This window comes from Petromyzon marinus, chromosome 24, assembly GCF_048934315.1.
Source record: "Petromyzon marinus isolate PM22_M1 ecotype Great Lakes invasive population chromosome 24, UKy_Petmar_22M1.pri1.0, whole genome shotgun sequence".
Classification (NCBI taxonomy): domain Eukaryota; kingdom Metazoa; phylum Chordata; class Hyperoartia; order Petromyzontiformes; family Petromyzontidae; genus Petromyzon; species Petromyzon marinus.
The window spans coordinates 9,800,910-9,820,281 of record NC_133690.1 but is presented as its reverse complement, the minus strand read 5'-3'; the positions used below and the strand labels follow the sequence as shown (position 1 = coordinate 9,820,281).

At 42.6% G+C, this 19,372-nt stretch overlaps 1 protein-coding gene across 13 annotated transcripts in view; it reads left to right on the top strand.

The window, feature by feature from the left end:
- The window catches only part of LOC116945523 (serine/threonine-protein phosphatase 6 regulatory subunit 3-like), a 61,970-nt gene that overhangs the window by 9,130 nt on the left and 33,468 nt on the right, over positions 1-19,372 (top strand). For all 13 annotated transcript variants that reach the window (XM_032959876.2, XM_032959883.2, XM_032959877.2 and 10 more), the window contains exons 2-9: positions 5,545-5,776; positions 7,858-8,044; positions 11,457-11,594; positions 13,083-13,148; positions 13,728-13,840; positions 15,984-16,097; positions 17,188-17,317; positions 19,079-19,231. In XM_032959876.2, the coding sequence (XP_032815767.2) occupies positions 5,550-5,776; positions 7,858-8,044; positions 11,457-11,594; positions 13,083-13,148; positions 13,728-13,840; positions 15,984-16,097; positions 17,188-17,317; positions 19,079-19,231 (1,128 nt within the window). In that variant the 5' untranslated portion in view covers positions 5,545-5,549. The remainder of the gene's footprint in view (positions 1-5,544; positions 5,777-7,857; positions 8,045-11,456; positions 11,595-13,082; positions 13,149-13,727; positions 13,841-15,983; positions 16,098-17,187; positions 17,318-19,078; positions 19,232-19,372) is intronic.

Here is a 19,372-nt window from a genome sequence, read left to right as displayed (position 1 = left end):
TAGTGTGTAATTGATTAGATCTGACTAGTAGTGTGGCTTGAGGTACAGTGTTCTATTCAGAAATTGGCGAGGGTTGCAGTGACATGTGGAAAATAAGCTTTTACAAATGCAAGTAATAGTAAAACTACTCTGTAGGATCATGCATTTTTGTGCAGGCATGAACTTGCTTATTCATTGGGTAGCGTACGGGGGAGTTACTGTCGAACAACAAAACATCAATTGTGGTTGTTTTATAGAATTGGTGACAGTTTTATAACTTTGGCATTGGCTCTAAAAAACGTGGTTACCCTTCCAGATGACAGCCGTAGAATGTAAATAGTGTTGCATCAGCGGAATGTGCAACGGGGGACAGTGTTCTCTTAAGTGCCAGAATTATTTAAGGTTTGCAATTCTCTGAAGTAATTCTTTTATCTGGTCTTGTGGTGCTTTTGGTAAAGCAATTGACTCTTAATCAGAAGGTTGCAAGCTAAAATTTGGGTTGAGGGCCAACTTGGCCCATCATGTCTTTGGGATTGTTAAAATGAATTCTCCTGAGTGAAGTCAACAGAGGTCCTTCAATGAGGAGCTGGACGTGTACCACACGAATGTAGTATTTACCGCCACGTGTTTAGGGCAGCTATTGGAGGTGAACATCGTCACATTCAGTTTAACACGTCGGCTTTTGCGACCAATATCCGTAATCGTGTTTTGTTTGGGCTGGATTGCATAACTATAAATGTCTTGTTAAACCCGCCACCACCTGAGAGCCAATGAGTAAGGTTTGTCACGTAAAAAAACATGGCAATTCGTTACTAGTACAGTACACCTGCGTGTTGAAGAGTAAACCCACAACATTTACAATTCGAGCATGATGTTTTGCCGGTGATTACAACTCGGTCTTATTTTATCCCAAAACAGGATATTTCCACAACTTTGGCTATCACCTGATGAGGCTGGTTGTAATTACCGACACTATATTTGTAGATAAAATGGCATGGCTGGTACTTTGTGGTAAAGCACATTAAACTACTCTTCTTCAAAACAGTTGGCTTTTTGCGATGTGCCACCTTTGTCAAATTGACATGCATTTCAGCATTTTGATTTGTGGAAATACAGTATTCGTGGTCTGCCAACTATATTCCATTTGTCCTCTTGGAAGGGATGTAAACATGAGATGATGGATTTTCTAAAAATAAAGAAACATCCTTTTGAAACTCCCAGTCAGGAATTGGTCCCGATGGTGACTCCACAAGATTATTGCGAGTTATTTCAGTGGACTTAAATTATCTAGGATGAGATTGAGCTCTTTTGCGCACTGCAAAGAGTAGTTCAATGTATGTCATCCGAAATTGTACTTCTCAGCCTTAATAAGGGTTTAAATGGCTCATGCGCCGTCAATTATTTGCACATTCTCTCACTAAACATTATTGTCTGCATCCTTGCATGCCTGGTGGTTCAATAGAATGCTAATGATGGCAAAATAGCCCAGAGGTTCGAATACAATTTAAATGAGGGATTATGTATGCGGAATAGAGGACAGTCGCTCTCGAGGCGTGAGGCGGCATGTAACATCAAAGCAGTCGTAGGAGCAGCTTCCATTGACTGTGGGAACTGAACACTGAATGACGATGCTTCATTCACCCTGCATTGCTCCTACATTAAGTGATAGATATCTGCCATTGCATTTCTCATTCTAAACGCAAATAGGAATTGTCCTTTATTTTTTGCTGACGCTCATGATGGCATTGCATCGTGCAACAGACGCGCTCCTGGGTGTGCTGATTAGTTGACGCGTTAGCTTCTCCATTTAATGTCAAAACCGATGTATTCGCCGCGAATATTTTAAATAAACAGCTTGGAGCTGAATTAGCAAAGGACCTTTCCTGTTTTGACCCACATTATAGGGTGCCTTGTACTGAGCTTTACATTTGCGATGTAACATTTCACGCGAATGGTTTCCTTTTATGCTTTAAGTGACAGGCGGCTTGACTTGTACAGAAAGAGACTAAGTGATGCAGCGCAGATGTTTTTTTTTGCAGTTGATATTTTCATTTAATTTAGCTTGATTAAGGAAACAACTGTACACTTCTCTACATGGTGTTTTCCAGTAGTATTAAATATGAGGGTATGTATTTGCATCTAAGACTTACTGTACATTCCATGACAAATTAGGTTTTGGCTAATCTTGGTAGTATAGTGGGGATGCATGCCTGCAATCCAGAAACTGAGGCAACATTGATGGAGTGCATGGGGATGAAGCAATGGTGTGAGAAATCCAAAGCAGAATGAGTTCCTAAAGGGGGTAGTACAGCAAGTACATTTATAAGATAACAGTTGTCCTTTTCGAGTTTCTCCAGTCACATATAAGTATAATAATGCAATTTAGAATGCTCACTTTCATGGACCCAAATGACCGTGACTAAGGTGCGGAGCTCAGTTCAGTGACACTGAAAGGCCAAGCGGAAGAGGTGGGCCTTTAATTGTATCTTAAAAGTAGGTGTAGATTGAAAGCTATGAATGTGCAGTAAAATGGTGTTCCAGAAGGAGTGGGCTATCATGGAGAAATAATGCCTGGCGGTGACGGTCCTGGTGATGGGCATTGAGCTTAAGCTATGAGTTGCACATGTGAGGGGATATCATCCAAAGCTCCACATGCAGATTTAAGAATTAATTGTTGTGTGGCCATCTCCTAGCCACCTCATCGCCCAGGCCCACAATACCTAGTGTTTGTAGTCTTTATCTATCCGCATACCAGGCTCAAGCCTGCTTGGTTTATGAGATATTATGCTGATATAAAATAGGACATACTTGTGTTGTTATATGAAGAAGCAGTGCTTTTTCTGCACAGTTGTTACTTGTGAAAGAGATGAAAAATGCACAACATCCTGCAATAATTTGTTCTCCAATCACTGTGCTCTCGCTTGCTAAGTTATAGGTTACTCGTCACTTGATAAAATGCACTGACCTAGTTTAAGTAAATGGCTCAAATTTTTGAAACGCAACGCTTGATTGCCGGAGACATTGTGTCCCAATGGACACTAGCCCTGGCAATAAATTGACCAAGTTCTTTTTTTTTGCCGTGGTTTTTTTTGACTCGTACAATGATGGGGGAGAAAAAGGCAGCCAGGGATGTGGTGCCACTGCCTATGCCACCACCTATTATGGGCCCCAGTAGGTATCCATTAGACAGCACTGGCCTCTCCATCCGAATGCTAAATGGGTATTTTGTTTATGCATGTGCATACGTGGAGGATTTTGTGTGTACTGTAATAACCCTATTTACGACTCTCACTTTTACGCCGTTTAGCAAATACGTCTTAATACCACTACCTAATTTGCGTCGTCTCAACCCACACGTCACTGACAGCATCTGTCCTTTGTCGTATCCATCACCACCTACCCTGTAAATTGCTTTGATTTGCGTTTTTTTATATTCGTAGGTTCATAAGCACAGGTTAAATTGGAGGATGATAGGAATTACATGGCAGATTATAATAAATAGCTGGCAGGTTTAAAAACATGCGAGAAACGTGTTGTAGATGCCATGAGGAAGAGTAGGTTGATATTCGTGAGCCATATTTTGAGAACAGAGGGCAAGTTAGAGACAGATACTGGAGTTGCTCAAGGTTGGTGACCAAGGGGAAGACCCTTAAGATTGGACCTTCGACGGCCAGAGCCAACTTTTAAGCAACTCTTTTATCTACAGTGAGGGAAAAAAGTATTTGTTCCCCTACTGATTTTGTATGTTTGCCCACTGACAAAGAAATGATCAGTCTATAATTTTAATGGTAGGTTTATTTGAACAGTGAGAGACAGAATAACACAAAAATCTAGAAAAACGCATGTCAAAAATTTTATAAATTGATTTGCATTTTAATGAGGGAAATAAGTATTTGACCCCTCTGCAAAATATGACTTAGTACTTGGTGGCAAAACCCTTGTTGGCAATCACAGAGGTCAGACGTTTCTTGTAGTTGGCCACCAGGTTTACACACATTTCAGGAGGGATTTTGTCCCACTCCTCTTTGCAGATCTTCTCCAAGTCATTAAGGTGTCGAGGCTGACGTTTGGCAACTCGAACCTCAACTCCCTCCACAGATTTTCTATGGGATTAAAGTCTGGAGACTGGCTAGGCCACTCCAGGACCTTAATGTGCTTCTTCTTGAGCCACTCCTTTGTTGCCTTGGCCATGTGTTTTGGGTCATTGTCATGCTGGAATACCCATCCACGACCCATTTTCAATGCCTTGGCTGAGGGAAGGAGGTTCTCACCCAAGATTTGACGGTACATGGCCCCGTCCATCGTCCCTTTGATGTGGTGAAGTTGTCCTGTCCCCTTAGCAGAAAAACACTCCCAAAGCATAATGTTTCCACCTCCATGTTTGATGGTGGGGAAGGTGTTCTTGGTGTCATAGGCAGCATTCCTCCTCCTCCAAACACGGCGAGTAGAGTTGATGCCATAGAGCTCCATTTTGGTCTCATCTGACCACAACACTTTCACCCAGTTGTCCTCTGAATCATTCAGATGTTCATTGGCAAATTTCAGACGGGCATGTATATGTGCTTTCTTGAGCAGGGGGACCTTGCGGGCGCTGCAGGATTTCAGTCCTTCACGGCGTAGTGTGTTACCAATTGTTTTCTTGGTGACTATGGTCCCAGCTGCCTTGTAATCACTGACAAGATCCTCCCGTGTAGTTTTGGTTGATTCCTCACCGTTCTCATGATCATTGCAACTCCACGAGGTGAGATCTTGCATGGAGCCCCAGGCCAAGGGAGATTGACGGTTCTTTTGTGTTTCTTCCATTTGCGAATAATCGCACCAACTGTTACCTCACCAAGCTGCTTGGCAATGGTCTTGTAGCCCATTCGAGCCTTTTGTAGGTCCACAATCTTGTCTCTGACATCCTTGGAGAGCTCTTTGGTCTTGGCCATGGTGGAGAGTTTGGAATTTGACAGATTGATTGCTTCTGTGGACAGGTGTCTTTTATACAGGTGGTAACAAGCTGAGATTCGGAGCACTCCCTTTAACACTGCTCCTAATCGCAGCTCGTTACCTGTATAAAAGACACCTGGGAGCCAGAAATCTTTCTGATTGAGAGGGGGTCAAATACTTATTTCCCTCATTAAAATTCAAATCAATTTATAACATTTTTGACATGCGTTTTTCTAGATTTTTTTTGTTATTCTGTCTCTCACTGTTCAAATAAACCTACCATTAAAATTATAGACTGATCATTTCTTTGTCAGTGGGTAAACGTACAAAATCAGCAGGGGATCAAATACTTTTTCCCCTCACTGTAGCAGAAGGATATAAGTGGTGGTGCGATGTTTTATTTTCAACATTATTGGCCATTTAATAGCTTCTTGATCTTTGTATGTTTGTAACGGTTTATGTGAGCATGTAGGGGTTTATGTGCCCCTTGTTTGCTTCAAGTGCTTATACTTACGAATTATGTTACAGTGATTAAAACAGGTACACGGTAAAAAGGTTCTTGCTGCAATCACTCGCAGCACACGGCTGACCATGGGGCATTGTCTGTGTTGCTGTCTTTTGTCGGGCACGCAGGCAGGATGTTCTGGAAGTTTGACCTGCACACGACGTCGCACATCGACACGCTGCTGGAAAAGGATGATGTGACGCTTGCCGAGCTCATGGATGAGGATGACGTGCTGCAGGAATGCAAGTCCCAGAACCGCAAGCTCGTCGACTTCCTGGTGCACCCACTCGCCATGCAGGAGCTTGTGCGCCTCATCACCCAGGAGCCGGCCGAGGACCTCGACGAGAAGATCCGATACAAGTGAGAGGGGCTGCGACACGGGTGTCGGTTATTCTGTTGGCGTGGGGGGGTATTATAGTTTAAGGGTTCAGATCACTTTGTAAATGGAGATGAGGAAGACCCAACTGTGTGTGGCTGTGACATCACTCACTCACGTATGTATGTTAAACTTCTCGCACCATACGTAGCCATATTTGCTTATCTGGTGGTTTGGTAGCACACATGAAAGTTACGTGGCTGAGCTTTTTAATGTGGGGTTTTTAGCATTAACAATGATAAAAACTTGTTTGACATCCCATGCGTCACGGCCTAGATATAAGTCTGCAAAACACCAGGTGTGTGTTTTTGGATTGTGTCTTTAAAAAGGGGTGCTTTAGTCACTGTCTTGGAAATAAAAAAAGCCTGATTGCTGAATGATGACATGGCTTTGTGTCTGTGGGCATTATTATGAGTGTCATGGATTATAACGATATAACAGCGTAAACACTCACCGTTTTGTATGAAACACGTAAAGCATTTTCTGGTTCATGGTAAAGGCACAACTTGGCTACGAAAAAGCAAAAATACCACTGTGAATAAGAAATGTTAGTATCAAAACCAGCTAACTTAGATTTTCTACTAGTCTGTTTGCATTACAAAGCGTACATTTTCTGGTGGGTAATTAATTAGGTGGGCATTTGCATTTTAAGTAAGTATTTTTGTTGTTGAATGGACAGTTGTTTCACGACAGATCAGCACTTTAATGTAACGGGCAGAACCAGATTTAAATATGAAGGGAAGTAATACTTGTCAAAGTGCATCCATAGGACAGTGTTCATATCCTTCGGAGGTCCAAGCTCGAGGTGGAACTTCCACATTACTATGGTGGGAACCATTTTGGACAAGTACTTTTTGACAGTGAATGTGAGGTATGGCCATGTGTTGTATCAAGGTGTAAACTTCAAATTAAATAAGATCCTCATCCAGTTGACCTGATGTAAGTGAATTGAGACCAGGTTCTCTGTTAAATGGGAATGAGTCATGGTGAAAGTAAGGTTAGGGTTGAGGTGAGTAGTGGTCTTCTAGGGCCTGCATGGCAGTAGGACTGAAAATATGCTACAATTAATTTTGTATTAGAATTTGTGTCCCTTTTTATATTCACTGTATTTTGTATCTTTCCTAATATAAAGATGATTCAATATCATGGGAACGAGAAATTACAATTTGGAATGCTTGCAGAAAACAATGCACCAATGATGTCTGGAAGATGATGTCACAGAACTTTTTTTGAGCTCCGTTTAATTGCTTTATATCCACATTGTATGTATATATGTTGAACTTCTGACGCACCATGCATAGCCAACCATACTAATCGGAGGCGTGGAGGAAGGACAAACTAACGACAGAAAGAAAACAGGTGGTAGACCTTACTCTGCTTTAGAGGTGCTACGTGGTAAATGAACAAATAATGTTAATTTTCAGAGCTGGAAACATTCCAATATAAGAGGAAAATCTAAATGAAGATTGTCTTTCTTGTTTAGTCGTCAGTGACTAGCATGAGCGGCAAATTCATCTTACAAGTGGAGGGCTTTATAATTTGCCAGCTCGTGTACAATTGCCTCCCCTTATGGCACGACCTATGGTGGTTGGATTGAGACCATATTCCCTACACCTGAAAACTTTGTTTAATCATGGGTGGCTGCCTGGATTCAAACCCCAAGATGTCATCAGTTGCAGTTTAGTTCTCTGACATGCTATTAGCACTCTGAGCTGCCCAGTCCACCTCGATAACCTTGTTACTGTATTCAGGTACATTTCCATTATCGTAGTAACAAGACGATTTGTGAGCGTTGCTGAAGATATATAAATTTGCCAATTCGTTACAATGTTTTGTTTACATGATAAGCCTTACTAATTGGCTGTCGGGTGGTGGCGGGTTTAATGTCACATTTATATAGTTAGGCGATCTAACCCAAAAACCTGTTTTGGATGATATTGGTCGCGAAATCCTACGTGGTAAACTTGCTGAATATACCACTGCGGAGAGAGAGCCCTGCGTCTCCTTGCCTTCTTCCTCATTCCCTGTCCCCTGTCCGTCTTGTCTGTTGCACGCTCCCGTGTAGGTACCCGAATGTGGCGTGCGAGCTGCTGACGGCCGACGTGACGCAGATTAACGACCGGCTCGGGGATGACGAGGCCCTGCTGGCGCGCCTCTACGCCTTCCTGGAGCAGGAGCCACCCCTGAACCCGCTCCTCGCCAGCTTCTTCAGCAAGATCATGGGCATCCTCATCAGCAGGAAAACCGAGCAGGTGGCCCAAAACACATTGCTTTGCACAGAATAATCATGCAAGTTTTACTTTTATCTCTCCAATGTGTTTTCAGATTGCAACGTGTATTTTCCATCATGTCAGATGTTTTGCCCTACATGTGGGGAGATTCTGCATATCAATTGAGCATTTTCAGGCACTGAATGGAGCTCCAAGGACATGTAGCTCTCGTACATCGTGCCAGACAATATGCGTTACAACTTGAACCCATCGGAGAGCTGTTCAGCTTAACTCTGAAAACCTACACGAAAGTTTGACTTTGCTTTGAGAAAGATTTAACTCAAAAATAAACAACTCGTACATTGTCCCCCTCGCAGTCCAACACTTAAGTTTTGAGATATAAGCTTAGCACTAACTCTGAAGTTTTTTTTTCATTAACAAAGCTTCAAGCTCACATCAGACAGCCTAGGACTCACAACCCAGTTATGTATGTACACTTAAAGAGCTTTATGATTTGGTTTGCATCGAAGTAAACTAAAAAGTTGTCATCTTGTTCAAGCAAGTGTTGACTGGCACTCATTGTTCAGTGGCCCTAAACCAGTACTGGAGGGTATACATTCGTTTGGTTGGGATCGCTTTATTCAGAGGACAACCGATGTTGACTTCCAACAAATTCGTGCTAATTTTATTAAACCCAGGAGCATGTGATTATCTTAAGCTCAGTCAACAACTGACCGGCATTTCAACTCGCAGCTTTCCCATTTTGTTCCATGCTCTAACCACAAAACCACCAGTCCAGATGTATTACATTTCCATTCATGAATCAATCAAGGCTCATGGATGATTATTTTATTATTATTTTTGGTTACCCAGGAAATCCTCACTGAGTCTCAAGACAGTTTTTCAGGAAGGCTCTGTCAAGTTTTGGTTGTTGGAAGCGATGTTGCTATGTGTAGTCCCAATTGAGTTTTGCAGGTAATACTTCAGTTGTTTTGCCCGATAGCAACTACATTATGGTTCTATTAGCTATGGGAGGAAACTGGTGAACCTGCAGGAAACAAATGCAGAATAGGGACAGAACAAATAAACGCCACACATTAAGGCACCTGAGTCAGGAATCGAACCTCGGGACTTTTCACTGTGAGGCACACATGTTACCATCTTGCCATCCTGCCACCCAGAGTTTGTTTTCTGGATGCAAGGTGACCTATTAATTAAAACCAGTGACTCATAAGCTGGGTTTGTGGATCACACAGAGATGGAGCCATTAACCGTTTGGTACCTACTTGTAGGAAATGGGATATCTAGAGAAAGCAATACAGAAAGAAGATTGTATGACAAGCCTTGTGGAGAGTATGCACAGGTTTTTCCCAGATTTTCTGGTATCCTCCAATGCAAAATATCCCAAGCAAGTACTTCCTAAAATTCTTGGCTCAGTGAAGCTCTTCTTTAGTGAAGATTATAATGCATAATTGGTGAGCCATATATTCCAGAATTTTGCAGGCATTGTAAATATGACAGGTCAACCCATATGGCAGCAAAGTGCCACAATGAAGCACTACAACATCAAGTAGGCCTGAAAAGTGTATTCACTACCCAGGGAAGTTCCATTTGAGTCTCTTTTAATTTTCCAGGGAGGGGGTTCTCTATTAGAATGCTTGGTCAATGTACTATTTTGTAATGTTTGTGTGTGGGAGGAACTTGGAGTGCCCAGAGCAAATGTAAAAAAATATTTTGATATTACATTCACTGATATGTTCAGATTGTTCAAAGTACCTGCTGTTGAAGTACTGGCAAATATTAAAATGGATGTGTGTTTAATGCATGCTGTGTCTATACACCAGCCTGAAATTGCGTTTGATCAGGAGTACTGGTGTTTCTACTGTGGTAGCTTGTGGGAGCTGGACGTGGATAGTTGTGAGACAAGCACATCACTGCTCAATTTCCCTGTCAGTCAGACTGGGCCACTATTGGAGCAGCCTACAGACCCCAGTGCGAAGTGGTACAAGGTGGCATCAATGCCATTGACACCACTACACCTCACCATTACTTCAGACTGCTAGATCCCACAACTCCTGGAGTCAACACCCAACAATTGTGGTCCACTTTTACAGTTCCCTTTGTCTGGAATAATCTCATTCCTTTGTCATTCCAATGCCTGTCTCAGTGACCTGTACCTTTGCAATTTACACATGTGCCTTACCCATTGCAGTATTCTCAGCATTCTCTCAAGCATCTATATTTTTTCCACCGATATGCTTTTCGCAACCTGCAAGTTGCTTACCCGATGCTGCCGTCAAATTCCTAGCAATTCACAAACACCGTTGCTGAAAGGCCAGAGTCACCTGTTCTGGTTAGCATAAGTCATAAAGGCGCTGTTGGAACTTAGCCAATTCCCTGTGTTTGGTTTAGAGATAAGGAGAGGGCTTGGGGTGGGTGGATGTGTTGCTTGCCAAGAGGTGGGTTTATGGCCCTGCTTGCTCATGCTTAGGAATATTGCATGGCTGCATGCTGAGATAACCAGCGTGGCAGTCACTGGCTGCCCAATGCAGGTTCATTTCCAAACCTTGATGCAATTTGTATCCAAACCTGGCCCGGTCCTCTATTGGGATGAATTGGCTCAAAATGAGCGTATGGTGCGATGTGGTCAATGTCAGTATATGGGATCAACTGTGTGCGTTGTTCTAGTGTTAATAGGTACTTGCAAACAGTATTTTCCCTTACGGGCTATGTTCATTGCATACATTATCTGTTGACATCCATGTTTTTAAAGAAACAGTTTGAATTTGGAATGTGTTTAATCTCTTTATCGTAAGATGCTCTGATGTATGTTTTTGTCTTTATTTGTGTGAGGAACGTAGGATGTTTTGTATGTTTTTTGTGAACCGGGAAAATGGCTATCTCGCGAAATGTACATTTTTGCAATTAATTTTTCCAGCTTTGCATTACTTGGTGGTATAAGATATTTGTGTTGTATAGCTATGGGCTACTTACAGGAACACACATGTAGTCTGGTGTCAGTACACACTACCACACAAATATGGCTGCGTGTGGTCATGAGTCCACCACCCAAAGTATTAGTAATTTGACGTCTTCGCTTACAGCACTTTCACTGGCTACCATTCGTATCGAGCTTTACAATGGGGAACCTTTCTAATTCGTTTTTTCTGCATATGTATCTGGTGTACTGTTTAGAGCACTCTTCTTTGAACATGGTGACCAGAGTTACATTCCTGGGCACATATAATAATTACATTTGTAAAGTGCATTTCACCCATAATCCCAATGCACCAGATGTTAGTGGCAAGTAGGTATCTACCATTCCTGGATCTTCCCGAGTTGACTTGGCCTTAAATGAGTACCTGGTTTAGTATGTTATCATCAGCACTGAATACAAAATCAGCCAGCCCCTATGATCTACAAGGCTATATATGTGGTGTTTGTGTGCGTGCAGATTATTGACTTCCTACGGAAGAGGGACGACTTTGTGGGTCTGCTACTCAAGCACATTGGCACATCGGCCATTATGGACCTGCTGTTTCGCCTGCTCACGTGTGTTGATCCCCCCAAGCTCAAGCAGGACGTGCTCAACGTGAGTGAAGAATCTGTTTACCTAGTAGCGGTCGAACCATTGCAAAGTGTCTTCCTTGTTCACACAAGCAACCGGTTGGTTCTAAGCAGCCGGTGGAGAAAATTCCATACTCGTATGGTGCAGGCCATTCTCTCCGTTGCCTTTCCACGAAGTGATAGGACTCATTTTATCGACCCTCTAGGGATGATTGAATCATTCGACTCCCGAACGTGAATTGAAGACCTTTCTTTCTGATTGTGAGTTTGGCCCTGTAACCTCGGCATCTGTTTATCATGGCATTATAACAGGCACTAAACATTATCAGGCTTAAATAGTTCATCACAATGCCTGTTTGCCTCATCTAGCATTCTTAGTGGTTAGGAATGTTTGCAGTGCTGTTAATGTGACAAACTTGTGCAGGGGAAATGCGGTCACTAACGTAGGCAACCCTTAAGTGGACGTCATATAAGAACAGTTGTGGTAGAGGGAATTGTGCTGTAAGTTGGTATTGCCTTCTGCATTATGTATTTACCAATGTTGTTTCCCAAGTGGGCGTTAATTCCATGGTTTTCTCTTAAGGTCATGTCCCAATGCAGCTCCACAGCTTGTGGGGAAGGACTACGTTTTCTGCCTGTTTGGCCAATTTGCAAATAAATTTCTCCTTCAGTGGCTCCACTAGTATGTGTTTACCTCGATTGAGTTATATACAGATTGCATATTTTTGCTAAGGCTGAATGCTGTTTGTGCTTCAAAGAAGGCCTTACCCAAAATTGAAATAGCTCTTCTTGATATGTAGCGAGACTACTGTGTACCAGGCTTTGTGAAATGAGTTTTCAGCTTAATTGATTTAACAAAAAAAGAGACCTCGCTTCTGGGCACGTTGTTGTGATGTTCACGGCAGGAACATTTAATGTGGTGTGTGTGCTGCACAACGATAATCCAAAAATATTTGCGTACAGCCCTTTTGCCAATCTACTGCTGGGTGATTTGGTTGTCACCAAAAGTACTTTGGACAGCTTGGGAATTGTTTTGTGGGAGCGAAGTTACATGTTTCCTTCCTTTTATGGACTTTAAATGTTCAGTATAACTGCTAAATATCGATGTAACTGATGTTCTTCTTACGGCAGTGCTTTCGAGTATTCAATTGGTTTACTGTTCTGCACATTTTAGTGTTTCCCTTGAAATCTCGCCAGGTGGCACTGTTGGTAGAATTCCACTGCAGTTGGAATGTTGTGAATTCAACTCCCTTTTAGGGGGTGTGTCAGCTCGCCTCTCCTCCAAGCCTGCTAATACCTACCACTTTGTGGGAAGTTAACTGGTTTCCCTATGGAGAGACTGGCTCAAACCATGGAAATGCACAACTCCCAGAGACCAGTAACGATGAACACGTTGATGGAACACATTGATGTGATAACTTGCAATCATAATGAAATAACATGTTGATATAATAATTAACATGTACTCTTTAGAATATATTAATGTGTTTTGATGTTTTATTTTTGTTGGCAGTGGCTGAATGAACAGAGGTTGATTCAGAGGCTAATTGAGCTGATTCACCCTTCTCAGGATGAAGATGTGAGTACAGCTATCACTTGCCTCAAACATTTCATAAAATGTTTTAAAAATGTTTCCCCAGCATATCATGCCACCCTCACCAATGCCATACTAGCACTCTCACTTGTACCCCTTGTCCATTGACAGCTGTGCACTGTACCAACTGAGTGGCCATATATATGCACACACCACACTTACTGGTTCAATGTTAGGCCTGTATGCTTAGCTAATACTATAATATATTCACAGGGGCTGTATATTTAGCTGTATATATTCTGTATGTAGTTTCTTTTTTATGAGATCTGGAATACACTTAATTTGAGTCAGAGTTCAGTTATTGAGTTGGTGAGAGTGCTGGTAACGTTTTGTTGAAAATTAGTTACGGAAAAACGACTTGATTATCAAAACGTGAGTGACATGTCTTTGCTTCGTATTCTATTTTTCTGTGGCCGTTTCTCCTGATCACTCCTTTCCAGTCTCTCGATACTTCTCTTAATATTGGAAATGCTACTACTCACAATCAGTATTGTTTCTGCCAATTCAGGTGATTGTTCATCATAAGTTGTATTTGTTTTTTTCAACCCCCCCACCCCCCTCCAGAGACATTCAAATGCGTCGCAGTCACTGTGTGACATCATCCGGTTGAGCCGGGAGCAGATAAGCCAGGTGCAGGAGAACCCAGAGCCAGACCCCCTGCTCACAACCCTGGAGAAGTGCGTGCACGCTTATACCTTCATAACTTCCACAAAGTTACTCTACAAATGTCTGAACACTGGAGGTTACGTACTGTCGTATAGTGCACTTGCGCAGACATATAAACACAACCGCATATACATACGCATCTACACATACATGGATATGTACTCCACAAATCAAATCACCCAGAATGTGCTCGATCTCATAATTTAGAAGCTAAGCAGGGTTGAGCCTGGATACTGCTTAGACAGGTGACCACCATGCATAAAACGAGTGTTATGGGCCGCTATGGGGTTACGTTGTGGGCAGCAGAGGGCAGTGCAGAAAAATCGGCATGCTCCTTGCATTTTCTCACCCGCACATGTGTTGTTATGTCTGGTCAAATCAACCCCATAAACTGTGTGTCGGGAGGCCCTCATATCGCAGTGGATTGGCAAGGGCTGTAATTTACATTAAATATTTTATCACGCTACACACACACACACTGACATATCACTGACATGCCACAGCCACAAACTATAGGGTCCAGTACTGTTAAGCAGTCATTACGTTGAGTGCAGAACATCCAAAGATGATGTGGTCAACATGTCCCAGTGCTGATGCTAACTAATTGCACCAGGTGTTGTTTTGCACATGTATTGCTTGGATCGTTGTGGAGTGTTAATTACTGATGTGAGACTAGTTTTAAACTTAATACGGACAACTCATACGGACTCTTCAGTGAAAGATACTCATAAGCATAAGCAGCCTGAATTGTGTCGTTATGAATATCATAAAATTCTAATTTCTCTTTACTCTAACGTTAATTGTTGTATCTGTGCTTGTGGTAGTCTTTCTTATGGTGTTCTGTAGTTGCTGTGCTGCTGTAGAGATGGGATGCTTTTGGAGTTTTATATTTTTCCTGTAGTAAACTGTGAATGGGTAGCTGTCGGCATATTTGTGATCCATTCCTTTATCAGATATTCCTCACCGGCCCGCACTGACCAGTATGGTCTAAAAGCTCTCCTGACCGACAAACTAAAATCTGGATCCACTAGTTATGCCATCGACTAGGAAGGAGAACGGGGTGCTAAGAATAAATGGTGCGAACAGGTTCCCTTCTGGATTTGACAGGTGCTACGTTCAATATGTGAACTCCCTCTTAGAAATGGAGGAAGAATTGAGTGAAATAAATAGGAACATAGTTGGTGAGGTCAGAAGAAAAGTAGATAACTCCATATATTGAAATGAGTTTTTTCTTTCTACATTTTAGAAGTGGCAATTCTTTTCTATACCAGGGAGTTTTAGGATTCAATAGTATAGGTGGCATTCCTGGAAACCCCATCGTAAATCGGATCCTTTTTTTCTCATAGAACCAGAAACATCACTTGGCTATATGTGTTTCTTTTTATCATCCATATTTAACAGGGTTTAATAGGTAAACATCCACAATACACTCGAATAATAAAATGTTTATGCGAAGTCACATCGGAAACCAAACTGTTCAAATGCGTTCGGAGTCATGTCGGAAAGATGCGTCGTAAGTCAAGTTTCTGTGTCGTAAATAGATCCATGGTGGTATTGTATCAACGCAAATGTGGATTATCGTAAATCGGAGACTGCCAGTACTTAGGATGAAGTTGTCCATTTGAGATGTCATATTTCCTTTTAAGGAGAGTAATTTGGATTGCGCAGTACACATCGAAAAATGGGAGCCTAAGGAGATAATGCACCCGAGAGAATGACCTCCATGAAGATGGAGGGATGAAATCGGTCATGTAGGGGAATTGTATTGAAGGGCTGTGATGGATGTCATGCGTATGCTTTCATCCAGCAGTAGATACACCAAAGCTGAAGATTCTTTGTGACCAAAATCATGTTATGCGCATCACGGATATCAGCCTATAGCTGTCACCTGCTTAGACTAAATTTGCATACAATTAACTAAAATGGTAGCATTTTTATGTAATTTTGATCATTAGTAAGTGATGGATGATTGGATGTATATGTATCGCAAGCATAACAATCATTATAAAGAAATGAATCTTCACACAGCTCTCTCGTAAGGTTTAAATTTTCAACCGTTTGTTTAAACCCTGCTCATACTCCGCCTGTCCACACGTTTCTGCCAGCAGGCTTCGTTGCTGCTGGTTTAACCGCTTGCGCCTGTGAACTCTGCAGGGAAGAGACCATAGAGCAGCTTGTGAGCAACATGTTTGATGGTGAGAAAAACGAGTCTGCCCTGGTGAATGGAATCCAGGTGCTCCTCACCCTGCTGGAGACAAAGCGCCCAACGTAAGTGAGCATGCTGCTGCTGCTGCGCACAAAAATGATGTCGTCTTCAATCAGAATTGTTCTCAGTGCTTGGAGGTTACAGTCAGTAATGAGTGTACTGATGTGCATGACACATCCATGGATGAAAGTAGGGAAGTAATATGATTGGGACTGGAATAGGGTTAAGGTTATAGATTTGTTGCAGAATTATTTCTCGGTGATATTTTGTACTGACATGTCACGTGTGAGTTGTCTGCATGTACCCAGAGGTTTCAACAGATACCTGCTTTGTGAAGGATAGTCTATCACGCTCAATGTCATTACATTGCAATTGAGACTTACATTTTACAGTATAAATACATTGTTATGAAATGGTTGGCAACATGTTACTGTATTTTATGGCTTAGAGTTATATTTTGGGAAAATAATTAACAGGTAATATTTTCATTGCATATATAAATATATCTTGATTAACACGTATTTTTAACTGGTCACGTATTGATGTGGTCATAGTTTGACTCTCAACAGGAAGCTTTTAAATTTAAAATCTTGATTGGTTTGGTCCATTTTGGTTTGATAAAATTAGTACCACTTGGTGGGAAGGCAGCAGTTATCAATCTATTGAGTGACTAGCTTCTGTCATATAAACGTGGAATTTCCACAGCTGATTCGGGATTGTAAACAAAGATATATTGTCTCATGCGTTTGATCAGAAAGACACTGGCCTTGAATTATTCACAATGCCGTATTGTCAGTATTTTCTTGATGATTTATAAACGGTCAAGTAAAAGTGTGCGTCTGCTCATCTCTGCATTGGGGCAGTACTCATCTCTGCATTCACATGTCCATGACAATATCTCCATAAGATAGCCAATCATGAATTTGCAATATTTTTAATGTTTTTCAACTTACGAGTGTTATGAGGCTGAGCGAAACCTTTATGAAAATGTGTTATCGCAATTGTCATTGTAACACCTTCCCCACGGTACCATTCAGTTGTTTTGTCATTGCGAGCAACTCATTTACAAATGAATGGAAGCAAGTAAGGAATGAACGAGCGAGCCGCTAATTCTTCCCTGGCATGCGGTGACGTGCTCCGGTTGTTGTGTAGGCTCGAGGGACAGCTGGACCTGTTCCCACAGACCACCGAGCGACCGCCGGTGGCCGTGAGTGGTAGCACATTGCAGGGCATCAAGGCACGGTTAAAAGACTTCCACGCCTTATTGCTCGAGCCCCCAAAGGTACTCCCTGGTGCTCATCAAAAGGACCCACCAAGGCATCTGTTTCACGAAGTTGTTTGATGTATTTTTTTATTTGATGCTCAGTTAAATTATTAGGGGTTTCCAACTGAGAGAACAGGTGTTACACGTGTATCTGTGTATGTATGTTCAGAGCAGGGGAGCAGTAGTGTAGCGGTCTGCGTGCTGCGCTACGAACTCGGCGACCCGAGTTCGATTCCCGCTCATGGCTAACATTGGTGACGATTATCTGAACCGGTCCTGGGCCGCCTCTTCTATGTTGAATCGGCTTCAAATGAGTACCTGGTGTGGTGTGTAAACATCGCCACTTGGGAAACAAAGGGAGCCGGGTGTGGTGCTGGCCACACACCCCCTCGTGTGCCGTGCCAGCCTTCATAGGTGCTCGCAAACAGCACTTGCCCTAATGGTCTGTTGCAGGCTATTATGGGGATATTTTTTCTTCGTGTTTTTGTCTTAATCTAAATAAATGTGCTTTATTTTTTTCTCTTTCTATGAGTTTCCTTATGTTTTTTGCCTGCATAAAAAAACGCTTGATAGCTGCCTAGTCTTTCGTTGCACCCAGATCTACGAGTTGATCATGCTCTCCTGTCTCTTTCCTTGCAAGATGTGCATCCGCTGATGGTTGATTTATGGCAAGCCCAAGCAGCTCTTGGCTAATTATAGGGGACTCAATGGAGACGGAATGGGCTAGAAAAGACGTATGTTGATGTGGGATATGGAGGACCTGAAGCGAAGTAGACTTATTATACAAGCTAGTTAGCCTTTAATATCTGGGTTTCTAACTTTGACCTCCTGCCACTGATATTTTTTCAAATTTGTGTCCTTAAGTGCACCTGTCCTGGCACAAGTACCATGGTGTCATCATTGCTGCTTCGTGGCAAAATGGGATTGTGCCTGTATCGCTGTGCCTTTCCATATGTCTATGTATGTATGTATGTGGCGATATAGATATTAGAGTATAGCCCGTCCTGAAAGACAGTGACTCCTCCCTGTTTGATCCTTCCTACCCAGCATATCTGCCTCTAACCAACACGTTTGCCTCCAAACACATCATTTTCATCTACCTAACCAACATTTCCATCTTACTACATAAGTTGTCCACCTATCCGAGCCACCATGTTTGCCTCCTTACCCATGTCAGTCTCCCTACCCCACCCACCGCAGCCACTTCTCTTGTGATAATTTTCACCCCTCTACCAAAACTTGCCCACCTGCCTACCAAATATCTAGCTCCTTGCCCAAAATATTGGCAACCCTACTCAACATTCCTGCCACCATACTTGGCGTGTCCAACATATTCACCTCTGTGCTCAACAAGTCCACCTACATACTTGCCCTGTAAACCTCCATATCTTCGAAGATGCCAACCTCTTTAAAATCTTGTGTAAACGAGAAGATTTATTCCTTTTTAGTTTAAGAGGTATTTTTACTTGTCTTTTTTGTGGATCATACAGTATGCCTGTTGTATTGTGTTCTGTGGGGAGTGGTAGTGCAGCGGTTCGCGTGCTGCGCGATGAACCCGGCAACACGAGTTTGATTCCCATTCACGGCCAACACAGTGACGATTATCTAAACCAGTCCTGGGTCTCTCCTCGGTCGAATCGGCCTAAAATGAGTACCCAGTGCGGTGTGGTGCTGACCGCTCGCCCCCTTCATGTGCCATGCCGGCCTTCATCGGTGCTCGCTAATAGCACTTGCCCCAACAGTCTGTTAAGGTAATATGGGGGATCTTTGTCTTTGCAGAAGAATGCCATGACTACAACAATAGGGGTGCTGGAGCCCCCACTAGGGAACACGCGGCTGCACGTGGCCAAGCTCGTGTCAGCCGTGCTGCAAACCAACACACAAGCACTTAATCAGCAGCTCATGCAGCTCGACACCATCGCTGTGCTGCTGGTGAGCGTTCCTTATCCCCCCCCCCCAACCCATGCCTACATGAATTATTAGCTTTGCTCGTGTAACTACTTATGGTCTCACCATGCGATTCGCGCCACTTGTATGATACCCTTCACCAGACACCCCTCTCCACTCACTATG